This window comes from Choristoneura fumiferana, chromosome 8, assembly GCF_025370935.1.
Source record: "Choristoneura fumiferana chromosome 8, NRCan_CFum_1, whole genome shotgun sequence".
NCBI lineage: Eukaryota > Metazoa > Arthropoda > Insecta > Lepidoptera > Tortricidae > Choristoneura > Choristoneura fumiferana.
Window position 1 is genome coordinate 11,145,337 of NC_133479.1, and position 12,597 is coordinate 11,157,933.

Below are 12,597 nucleotides of genomic sequence, written 5' to 3' on the forward strand. Positions count from 1 at the left end.
CTTTATTTTATTAGTGATATTATATCGAGCGATTCCACAATCGAGCCCCACAGTTGTTAGACTTAGTTCCGTGACGTGTGTGATATTGTAATAATTACGTCTCAAATTAGATTTCTATTAACACACAAGCTTCTAAGGAGCCATTTATTTAATAATGACATACTCGTAATACGCCATTATGATAAACGTCTTTTAAGTCCACAGCCATTCAATAGGATAACGATTATAACCGTTTACCGCTGAATTAATACGTAACAATGCGCATTTTAACCTCATAATGGTTAGGGTCACAATAATTCCATTCCTTTTCATTCAAAAAGCGTTTGCCTTTGACTTTATTGTTCGATTAAAATTAATTGACGAATAAATACATAAAGTTACACAACGTTATAACCTTATAACATTTGAGCACAGTGGTTCTGGTATTTTCTTGATATGTTTCGGGGTGGTCTTAACGGAGGTAGTACGCGTAGGGTGAAGCGTAACCGTAGGCCGAGTAGTAGGGTGCGGTGTAAGCGCTGCTGTAGGCGGAGTACGCTAGGGGAGCGGTGTACGCGGCCGCCACGGGGGCGGTGTAAGCTGCCGCGAAGGGGTACTCGTACACCAAAGGCTTGGCTGCGGCAAAAGCCAGGAGGGCGGCGAATAACAGCTGAAACCAAACACATTTTGTGAGATATTTTTGAAGCAAACCCATTTGTGAGCTAGTTTTCGGAAACTTTTAGCACCATCCTTCTAAACTTTAAAAAACTGTATAGAAACTTTTTGGAAACTTGATTTTTGGTAAAATTCATTTTGACAGACAGCTCAGTTCATTGATAGAAATGACCTACTTGGTAAAACACTTTTAGGCAAAATTAAAAAACATAAATGATATACCTAACGGTCATTGTTGACGTTGACGTGTCACATAAAAAAAAATAAGAAAAAAACTCACTTTTTAACTTTATCCTGCTAAATATGTTTGAACTAAAAAATAATAATAATTAATTTAAAAAAAAGCGTAGTAAATTAAGAAATACGGTAAACTGAGGTTTCTATAGTCCCAAGCGTTCATCAATAATCCAACCGGACTTTTTAACATTTCGAATAATTACAGAACTGCTAACGCTTAGGAGGTTCATCCTGCATTTTCTATTGGATTAGGCTGCGATGAACCTCCTAGATGACGTTAGCAGTTCCGTAATTGTTCGAAATGTATAAAAGTCCGTTTGGACTATTGATGCTGGGGCTATAGAAACCTGAGTTTACGGTAGTTAAAAAAATTAATTAAATGTGTTTCACTGTGCAAATTAATTATCCTATTTTTTATTATCTTTTAAACAGTAAGGATTTAACCACTAGTGTCTGTGAAAATTAACTTCATTTGACATGTTGAATGTTCCCTTAAAATTAACGGAAAACAAAAACAGCACGTTAAATAACATATATGTAATCCAAACAGAGCGCTTCATAAATTTAAAAAGATATAATTCACATTAATTGAATTGTAATTCATTGCCATCAATATTTATATCAACAGGAGTTACACTATTTTTATGACTGATTAAAACAAAAAACGGGGAGTAATTTAAAAAATATGTTAACTTAAATATGTAACATGAAATCTGAATTTTTTTTACGTGGCTTTATACAAAATTTGAATCCACTCTTAAATAACTTTTTAAAAATTCGTAATTTTTAATAACGTTTTCCAGCATAAACATCAACTACAGAAAAAAAAACTGAACTCACGTATTTGAACATTGTGGTGGTGGTTGGTGGTAGCTTGCGGCGATTGCAAGTGAACTGATAAAGCACAGGAGCTAAATCACAATGATGGACGGTCGATGATGAAGTCTTTTTATACAGGCTGATGGTCGGACGCAGACCGGATAACTAGACAAATATATCCTCCTCACTTCATTACGTATTACAGTCATGCGCGACCTTGCAGGCTGACCGCTACAAAAATTTATGAGAGCAAGGACTAAAACACATATAACAGGCAAATTACTTGACTTTTTCTTTGACATTTGCTTCACTTTGATAAAAAATTTGATAAAAATAAATTGTGCAGGTACTTTTTAAGTAATTTACTTAGGTACCTACTAAACACAGGTCCCAGCGTTTGGGCACGGATAGAGATAATTTCAGCATCTAATGGGGATGAGCCATTCTTGATATTTAGGTAAAGATCGTTACCGTTATCACAAATACGTAACACTCATAGTAACGTATATATTTGTTACGGGATGTAGACCATGATTACCCATAATGAGCTCAGGATATTTCGATGGTTAGTGTACAAATAACCGTGAAGCATTGAAATTGTTACATAAGAGAGTTACTACTACTACGTAACAGATGCGACAGTTGTGTTTGACAGCTGCTATAGTCGTATTGACCTACCGGCCGGCTTACCGCCGACGGTGTTAGAAGCAGGGGTCTAGTACGAAATTCGAATATCGAAGTGCGTACCGAACCGTCCCACTCACTCTCGTATCTAATATTATTAGCGCCAGTGAGACGGCAAGATACAAAGTTACAAAGTGTAGGGCCGTCGCTAAATTAATTTTCGTGTGAAAACTGCCAAACACGTGCCAATCATAGTGGCGGGGAAATTCTCTATTGTATGGAGTAACGGAGCACTAGTTTGAATCCTTTTGAGTTTGCTCGCTAGATACCTTAATAATTATTAATATAATTAATAATTTAAACTTTTACTTCAATACTTTAATTCTACGTCAAAATGTGACTGATGAAATATTAAGCATTACTGCGACTAGCACGCGTCACTGAAACCCAAACGTGATATGTTTGCACGTGACAACGGATGTCGGATATGTTTTCTAAGTATCGCTAAGTAAACAAGAGGTTTATTACAGAAAACCTGTGAATGGATGTTAGCTTGAAACGTAGGTGCCTCAACTCAAGTTCAAAAGCGTGCAAAAACGGAAATACATGATAATTGACATCTGATATCCTTTACAAGTTTAGGTACCTGTTACGGCAAGTTGAATATATTCTATAATATTTACGTCAAAGCAGTGTCGTAACATGCGGCTTACTTGGTTGCAACCCCTTAAATAAAACCCAATTGTTTTTTTCACATAAGGCCGAAGGTAGTATTAATGTTTTTTTTATTCGCAGTACATACTCGTACACCTACATACCAATTAATTCCTCATATCGGCCAGGTTCTGGTTTAAGCAAAGAGGTTATAAGATTTATCTTAAAATAAGAACTTGTGCTTAAAAATATTTTACAGAGACAATTGTATTGTATTGTACAACTCTTTATTGTTCACAAAACACATGAAAATAACAAATCACAGGATAATAAGATGTACAAAGGCGAACTTATCCCTAAAGGAATCGGTTCCGTAGTTAAGGCGTGAAAGCGGAACAAACACACTTACTCTGGTATCTTCTATACATAGGTATAATAAAGCTGAAGAGGGTCGAAAGCCTGTACGGTCAGCATCATAAGTAGCTGGTTACTTTTTTACCCTGTCACATTAACACATTTGTCAATCTTGTATGGCGCTAAGTACGTGACTGTAAAACGACAAAGTACAAAAGTAACTAGCGACTTTTGATGCTGACTGTACATGAAAGATATCCGAAAAAAAATTGTCTGGGGATACTTAGAATCGATAACAGAACACAGTCCAACAGTTTTTAGAATTTTGTCTGTTTGTGCGCATCACGTGAGAACGGCTGCACGGATTTTGATGCAAACTTTATTAATCTGTCGAGAAAATCTCCGGCCAGGTTTATAGGCTATAAAAATTCAACCCGTGAAAGGGGGGGGGGTAGCCACTACACTCGATGGAGTTTAGTTTGCACCTGAATCTGTTAAGTTAAACTAACAGATGGCGCTGAAAGTATACTACGTTGTGACATGAATTCTACGCTACTGAGGAAAGATTTTGCGCCAACGACGTATATTTTTAAGCGACTTCAAAAAAGGAGGAGGTTATCAATTCGGTTGTATTTTTTTTTATTTATGTTTGTTACCTCAGAACCCCGTCGTTTATGAACTGATTTGAAATATTTTTTTTGTGTTCGTCTAGGAATGCTTTCACTTAGGTCCTATAAGCACCAAATTAATAGGATCTGATGATTCGATCTTAAGAAAACCGAGGGAACTTTTAAAATTTTGTAGGGACACCTACGGTAAATTGGATATATTTAGTAGTAACTCGTGCATTTGTTCTTGAAAATCATCATTTGGTGAAGTGTAACTGATGATGAAGACCACAGTTGACCACGGTCGAAATATTTTTTTCGATTATTTGATTATTTTTTCATTTTACTTTAATTATCTTCTCAGGTGATAAACAATAAATTGCGACTTGGCCCAATAGTAGGTAGGTATGTGGCCCATGTAGGTACGTCAAATACAGCAATCTAAGAAATAATGATAGGTTGTTACCAAAATCAGTCTAAGTACCACCCTAAAGTTGATAATCGTTTCCATGTCAAAAACCAATAATGCCAATAGACGTGGCTGTCAACTTGAAAGTTCGATTATGATTGGTTTTTTGGAGTCTTTCCCCTGCCTGGCCTGGGTTCGATTCCCAGCGCTGGTCTCTTTTTCTGGTTTTTCTGTGCATCCATGTCTCAGTTTGTATTTTCGATATGGTTTCACGGGATACCCGTAAAAGTAACAAATTTGGAGTTGAAATAAAAAATACAAAAAGACTCCAAAAAACCAATCATAATTTGATTGCTGCGACATCTATTGTCTGGGTGAGCGGTTGGTTCCGAAAGAGTGTGACGTCTCTCGATGAAAGCGGAACATAGAGGTCGCTAGTGCTGCTGCATAAGTAGCGTAGTAGAAATAAGCAACCTGAGATAATATATGTATGCATAGGAAAAAATCGTGTCTAGATTCCTGTCCAGCGGTGGTGTAGGGGTTATAGAACGCAGCACGGATTGCTGAGGACCTGGGTTCGATTCCCAGCGCTGGTCTCTTTTTCTAGTTTTTCTGTGCATCATGTCTCAGTTTGTATTTTCGATTGAAAGTTCGACTTTAGCGACATATTCATTTGATAGGAACTAGTTTAAAAATTGATAGACCACTTATTTGGCTGATGGTACCTACCCCATTAACAGTGCGTCACAACACGGAATTAGACTTCTGTGTCTGTGAGAAGACGTGTGTACCTAAACACTTACATTGTTCTTTTAGAAACCGAAAGTCGAGAACAATCTATACTTGAATTTAGATGTGTTTGGTATGAAATTGCGATTTCACTACTGACTATTCAAAATAAAATGAATGGAAATTAACAAATGGTTCGGTGTTCAGCTATCGAAGACTAAAAGAAACTGGTAATAAAAAAAATATCAAATACCGACTATCTCGCGCGTCGAAATCTCCGTATTTACGCACTATATGACTTAAATGCAGGGTGTAAACGTTAAGTGTAGCCAGGCGGTAGTTCCGTAAATATAACAGTTAAGAGAAAAGTTTCAACTGATATCGAAAGTACGTAACTCAATGAGTAAAATCACATGAATTATTTTTTTAACAGAAATATCCCAAATATTAACTTCAAACCCTCCCATATATTTAGCACCTACGCCGTTAGTTGATAGGCTTAAATTCTACTACGTACTAATTTAATTAATTATCTAATTTAATTTAAAAAAAAATATTAATCTGCTTTTACTCATTCGGTAACGTACTTTGGATGTCAGTTTAAAGTTTTCTGATATCTGTTATATTTACAGAATAATCGCCTGGCTACGCAAATAACGATTACACCCTTATTATAACTGATTACTCCTTCCATCCACTATCACCCACTGGAAGGGATTCTTTAAACGTACAAGTTCGTCTTTGTACATAATATATCACAAAGTTTTTCAATTGTATTTGTTTCTTTTCTTTTGTATAATATAGAGTTTACATACATACATACAATATTAAGACCCCACTTAGCCACAAGGTGGGTTACTCTCAGAGCCCGCAGACCGCAGTCTTTCTATCGGGCGAGTTTAGTTGGGCTCTTAATCAGTATAAAGATGTATGCAAGTACGCACACTACCGGGTGTGGTCTGTAATACGAGCAAATAGTTAATACATACTCGTAGATCGTACTCGTCAAACTGAACAACATTAGTTCAACGACTGAAAATAATGAAGTCTTTAGAGTTTCATTTTTTCATACAAATAATTTCTGTTATCAATGTAGTACGCCACCCTAGCACCCAACTGACGTTGCCTGTCACGCTACAAAATATCAAACATTTTGCTTTACATTGCTTCTTCGAATAAACTTTAAAGTGTAATAAAAATAAAAATAATTTTAAAAGTAGCTGAGTTTTTTTTTTAGTTCGACGAGTAAGATCTATGTTTTAATTATTTGCTCGTGTTATAGGCCACACCCGGTATAACGATTCGGTATCGGCCGATAAACAAGTTTGATAGGCTTCCCGATTACGTTCAAACTGTTGGTTGCGCACTGCACTGCAACCCAACCCGATTAATTTATCGGCCAATAGAAAGTCTGCGGTCTGCGAGGGCTCTAAATGTTCACTGATGGTAACAGCAGGAAAGGCGGAGAATGGCGGAGATGGGGAGATGACCTAAACGCTGAACAGAACGAGTGGATGAATATACAATACAATACAATACAATAACTCTTTATTGCACACCAATACAGTAAACAGTACAGAGAAAACAAGTATATACATAGAGATTTTTTTAGAGATTTTTTTTTGAATATAGTTCTGGATATCATATAGGTTTCTTGTAATTTATAAATAAATAACTGTATTTTTTTATTTATATAGGCTCAGTAGTTTCTGATATGAAATAGGGGGAACTAAGGGGGAATGATATATTTTATTAATTTATTCGTATTCAATTGCAAAAATCATTTAGAGACCTAAATGAAATGACACATGAAAAGTTGCAAAATAATTCTCTCTTTTATATTGAGATATTCAAAATTTATTTATTTACAGCACACGTCCGTATTTCAACTTACCTAAATGTTACAGAAATGCATATTTTATGTGTATTAAATTTCAACCTAACCAGACCAGGAGGTTTGGAACAAATTGGCTGTGACAGGCGAACAGACAAACACACGAGTCATCATTTAAGGGTGATGTTTTTCCTTTGAAGTATGAAAAATAATACTACTTTAATATTTGTACATACTATATAAATTTAACATATAATAAGACATATAGATGATATTTAACTATCAATACAATTTGTTAAATATTATATTTATTGACTGGACCATACTCTTAATTCTCTCTCATATTTTGTTAAATTAAGCGGGAATTAAGTTAAACAATACAATATAATAACTCTTTATTGCACACCAACACATAGGTGTATCACATCAAAATCACCTGTTATCTTGTGACAAAAAAAAGTAATACAAGGTCATGGTACAAAAAAGTGTGGTTGTGTGTTATTATGAATAATAACAATATTTTTTGGTTGAAAATGGTATTGTTTCAAAGAGGTAGATCATTTTGCTGACGCGTAATTTTCACATCGCTGAACTGCATAGCTGTTGAACATTGTTGAAACGGCATGTAAAGGACCTCCTGATTACAGTTAATGAAAGATATATTTAATATTATAAGGGTTACAAAAAGTAATGAATCACTTAAGACCTTAAAATATAAGACTTTCTGAGCCTTGGGCGAGCCATCCTTATCAGGATCGGACGTTGTCTGATCACTTTCCTGGTCCTGACGACGACGGGGCGCACGCGCACAGTACGCACTATCGCGGCCGAGCCTAGGTCGAGTATGGCCGCGAAGGTCACCAGAAAAACCAGGAACCACTGAAATAGTAATTCACACATTACTGTAGAGGCCGGGAAGTAGGGGGGAAGGGGGCAACCCCACGTTCCGGCCGAGGCTTGTATAGCGCTTTTCTCAAACCTTTTAAGGAGGAGGCCTTTGTTCAGCAGTGGACGTCTGCCAGCTGATGATGATATTTATTCATTTAACTCTACTGGATGGTAAACGAGCAAGTGGGTCTCTTGATGGTAAGAGATCGCCACCGCCCATAAACATCTGCAACACCAGGGGTATTGCAAATGCGTTGCCAACCTAGAGGTCTAAGATGGGATACCTCAAGTGCCAGTAATGTCATCGGCTGTCTTACTCTCCACGCCGAAACACAACAGTGCAAGCACTGCTGCTTCACGGCAGGATAAAAGAGCAAAATGGCGGTAGCAATCCGGGCGGACCTTGCACAAGGTCCTACCACCTGCAATGATGACTTTCTTAACAGTGAAGCATTTATTCACAGTTTTTTTTTTACTTATATTTCCAGCACTAGCTGTTCCCTGTTGGATAATTCGTAGGTATACGAGTATCGCGCGCAAATGGAAACTACAAATGTTAATGTTATGTACAAATGTTGGTTGACTGGTAGAGATCCCTTAAAGGGATAAGTCCGCCTTTGTACAAGTATCTTAAAGTTTGTCAGTTGTATTTTGTTAATTTTCTTTTGTACAATAAAGAGTTTACATACATACATACATACAAATGTTTCCGGTAGATATAAAAACTATTCTATATATTCTTCTTAGGGTCTAAATCTATCTTCATATCAAATTTCATCACGATCAATTTAGTACTTTGAGCGTGAAAGCGTAACAAACAAACATACTCACATTGGCATTTAATAAATATGTAAATAAAAAATATCATTGAACACTTGTCACTAATTGACCTATAGTCTCAAACTAAGCAAAGCTTGTAGTATGGATACTAAGCAACGGATAAACATACTCCTACTTAGGGTTGTAACGGAACTTCGCCTCCGCCTCCGTTACTGCGGAAGTTCCGCAAGAAATCGTATCTTCGCCTCCGCCTCCGCATCCGAATTGTTTTTTTGCGGTGTTATATTATAGCGGAGATTTATTTCTCGTTTGGTGACGATCAAGAACCAACGAGTGAGCAGCGCGCGGTGGGAACGCGATCGGGGTGGGGGCGGGCATATGTCAAATAACACACGACAGACAGGAATCAACTTGTTTAGTTGCTTGGACGTACGAAGTACGTAACAAACGAACGAACGTAAGTAAGAAACGCGATTAGGTATTTTAAGTTATTTTGTACAAAGTAATTGTTTATTTAGGTGACATGCACGATGGAGCCCAAAATTTTTTTTGAGATTTAGCAGTTTTTTTAGAAATGTTAGAAAACATGAACTGCTATTCACCTTCGCATCCGCTTCCGTTAACCTCCGCATCTGCGAAGGCCTTGCGGAGGCGAAACGCGTCGCCTTCGCATCCGCCTTCGCATCCGCCTCCGCCTCTGCTAAAAAGGCATCCGTTACAACCCTACTCCTGCTTATAGATAACTACATACTTAATAAATACATATTAAACATCCAAGACCCGAGAGCAAACATTCGTATTATTCATACAAATATCTGCCCCGGCCGGGTATCGGATCCCGGACCTAAAGCTTCGTAATCAGGTTCTCTAACCACTTGGCCATCCGGTCGTCAATCAATCTCGTCGTCAATTTTAGAATATTTTAGAAAAGATTACCAAATTATTTATTTGTTCAATTATTTTTTATGTTGTTCGTATTGTCAGAAACTCAGATCAGAACAGAGCAGACGCTTTAGTAACATTGATATTAATAATGGTTTACATGGATGAAAATGTTTGAAAAATTGCACGGAAATGTAAAACTTTCGGTAAAATCTCAATATAAAAAACTAAGTGAGATAAAGGATTAGAATAATTTTCTTTCATACCCGTGCGAGACTGGGGGCGGGTAGCTAGTCTGTGGTAGTATTTAGGTTAAGGTTGTCCAGTGGTGGTGTAGGGATATGGCACGCAGCACGGAATCAACGGAATGCTGAGGACCTGGGTTCGATTCCCAGCGTTGGTCTCTTTTTTCTGGGTTTTTTCTGTGCATCCATGTTTCAGTTTTTCGTTGGATTTCACGGGATGACCATAAAAGTAACAAATTTGGTGTTGAAATAAAAAATACAAAAAGACTCCAAAAACCAATCTTAATATTAAGGTTTTATTCTAGGATACGAACGAACTAAAAATACCTACTTTACTTTGATATGTACCTACAATTTTTGGCGTTAAACATTTACAGAAACATGTCGTTATTGTAATTACGGAAGTCTATTAAGCTAAATCTAGACTTGTCAATGACACTTGTGTCTAAAACGGCGAGCCTGCTGCAGTATTTTACTTATTATTTATCTCCAAAAGTTTATACGTAAACAAAATACAGCAAACTAGAAGTTGAAGTGGAAATGGCTGGGCTACATCGCTCGAAGAACAGGATAAGAGTTGCGGGCAACCGGTGGATGCATGTAGCGAATATTCGTTCATTCTGGCGTTACGGGGGAGACCTTTGTTTAACAGTGGACGTCTTCTGGGTGACGATGATGATGATGAAAGAAACTAGAACATACAATTACCTAATAAATTGGCTGTAGATTGCACAAACATCTACGAGTATAGTATTTTCTTAATATTTTCGCATCATGTGTCAATTGGGATGCACCAAAAAAAATAACATATCCTTTTTTTTATGGAAAGAATAGGATATTTTAAGATAACATTTTCATTGATTTTGAATTTGGATGAGTATTTAATTTTTTACATTTTTTTACGAAATACCCTGGATGACGTCACAGTGAGACAACCACGTTCCATTGCCTAGAAAAATTCAGGTCGTACATAACATAATCTGTGGCATTACAACTTGACAATAATTCAAGCACGGCTTAGGGTCCTAAATGAACCATGACAAATAGTTTATTTATTTCTCTTCTTTTAGCTTCGATTATTTCTATGTTTATTTAATGGTGTGATAGATAGATATTTTTTTATTAAAATCTGATATTTCAATTCTTTTGTATTTACTTGTAACGTTAGTAAATTAATAATTGAATTTGTAAAAATACATTTGAAATACTCGAGTACATTTCGGACTTTACGATAAATGACAACTGTTTAAGGCCGGGTGCGCATCATGTGATCAAAGTTCTATCTTTGTCACTCTTTGCTATTATAAGCAGCACAGCAACATTTCAAACTGTCAATTTGCTTAAAAGTGTAGACCTGCTTTATAACTGCCTTTGGGACGGGACACTGCAGGGGTCAAATGAGGGTCATTACTTAAATTTTATTTATTTAAATCAGTTTATCACATTTTTGGAATCTGATTTCTGAAAACGCTTCACAAAGCCTATTTCTCCAAATGGTTTTCGATTTATTATATGTTGTCAAAAATTGGGACATCCCAATTAGTACGAGAGCAAAGGTCCTGAAATGCGTCTTTGTTTCAAGTGTTTCGTATTGTGCTCGATGTTTTGAACTGTTACTGTGTTATTCAATTTTGTTATTGCGGTTTTTGTTATTTTTTTAGCGTTATTAGTTTTGATAATATAGTACCAAAGAAGACTGTATGAATTGGGAGATCCCGATAAACAAGCAAAAACACTTGCTACGCGGGCGAAGCCGCAGGCAAAACCTAGTTAAAAAAAATATAAACATCACTAACAAAATCGATTACACACCCTTAGCATATTTAATCGAAAATCGCAATAAACAGATTCGAATGTACGAGTACATTGTCACAACCTTTTATTTGCTTAATGACATGTGTCACCCTACCCAACCTATCCGAAAAGTATGCGAAAAGTATTACAGGAGTATGTAGTAGGATAATAATTAATATACTATGCAATTGTATATTTGCAAATCTGTGCCTCCTGTGACCAGTGATATAACTCGACGTGCACCCTTTTGTGTGTTTTTATTTAGAAATAATCATAAAAAATAACGAATTTTTGGGTCTATCTCACGTACTTTAAGGTGCTATAGATATATTATATCAGTTTACACCAAGAGATATTATGGGTGCTCCAGGGGTGCACCATGATATAACTGAACTTGTATCATCTAACACACATAACATATTATTTACTCATATTATTAGACATTTCAGTAGGTATAACTCACAGGTTTTTCGCGATTTTCTTCGAACTTACAATATTTACCGAAAAACACTAAATGCACGTTTATAGAATATCCTTTTATGAATAAAAAAAGTGCTTCGATAAATGCTAGCCCCCTTGGCTCACAAACCGGTTTTTTTTAAATCTTGTTTTCGTTTTCCTGTAAAATGACGATATTACACTTGTATCGCTTATCACAGGAGGCACAGAAATGCATTTGTGATGTAAACATATTTTACTTTATTTTCATCGGTTATTATATATTTTGCCTGAAATCTTGTGATGATGCATATTTTCACCATATTTGCAATATTTCTGGGTAGACAATTTTTAATGATTCATTACCAGAAGCAGTAAGTGCTAACATATCACCTAAATATTAATAGGTCCTGCCCCGGTTACCTGAGCGGATGTGATTTAGATGAAATTTGATGTTTGTGATTCTAGTAAGGTCATAGAATAGTTTTTATCTCAAACGAATAATAGTAGATTGTTGCACCAAGCAGAAAGTTATTTATTCAAAATCAACACTCGCAACAAAAAACATCTTTGCTCTCTTGTTGCACAAATAACTATTAATTGCCACCACCACCATCAGCGGACCGAGTCGTGTCTGCTGATGGTGGT

At 36.3% G+C, this 12,597-nt stretch overlaps 1 protein-coding gene across 1 annotated transcript; it reads right to left on the reverse strand.

The window, feature by feature from the left end:
• Positions 1–305: 305 nt before the first annotated feature.
• LOC141430035 (uncharacterized) lies at positions 306–1,841 on the reverse strand. The gene is made up of 2 exons (XM_074090574.1): positions 1,732–1,841; positions 306–649 (listed from the first exon to the last, which is right to left on the reverse strand). Exons 1-2 carry the CDS (start codon positions 1,741–1,743, stop codon positions 452–454), a joined length of 210 nt encoding a protein of 69 aa, XP_073946675.1. The 5' UTR covers positions 1,744–1,841; the 3' UTR covers positions 306–451.
• Between the last annotated feature and the right edge of the window lie 10,756 nt (positions 1,842–12,597).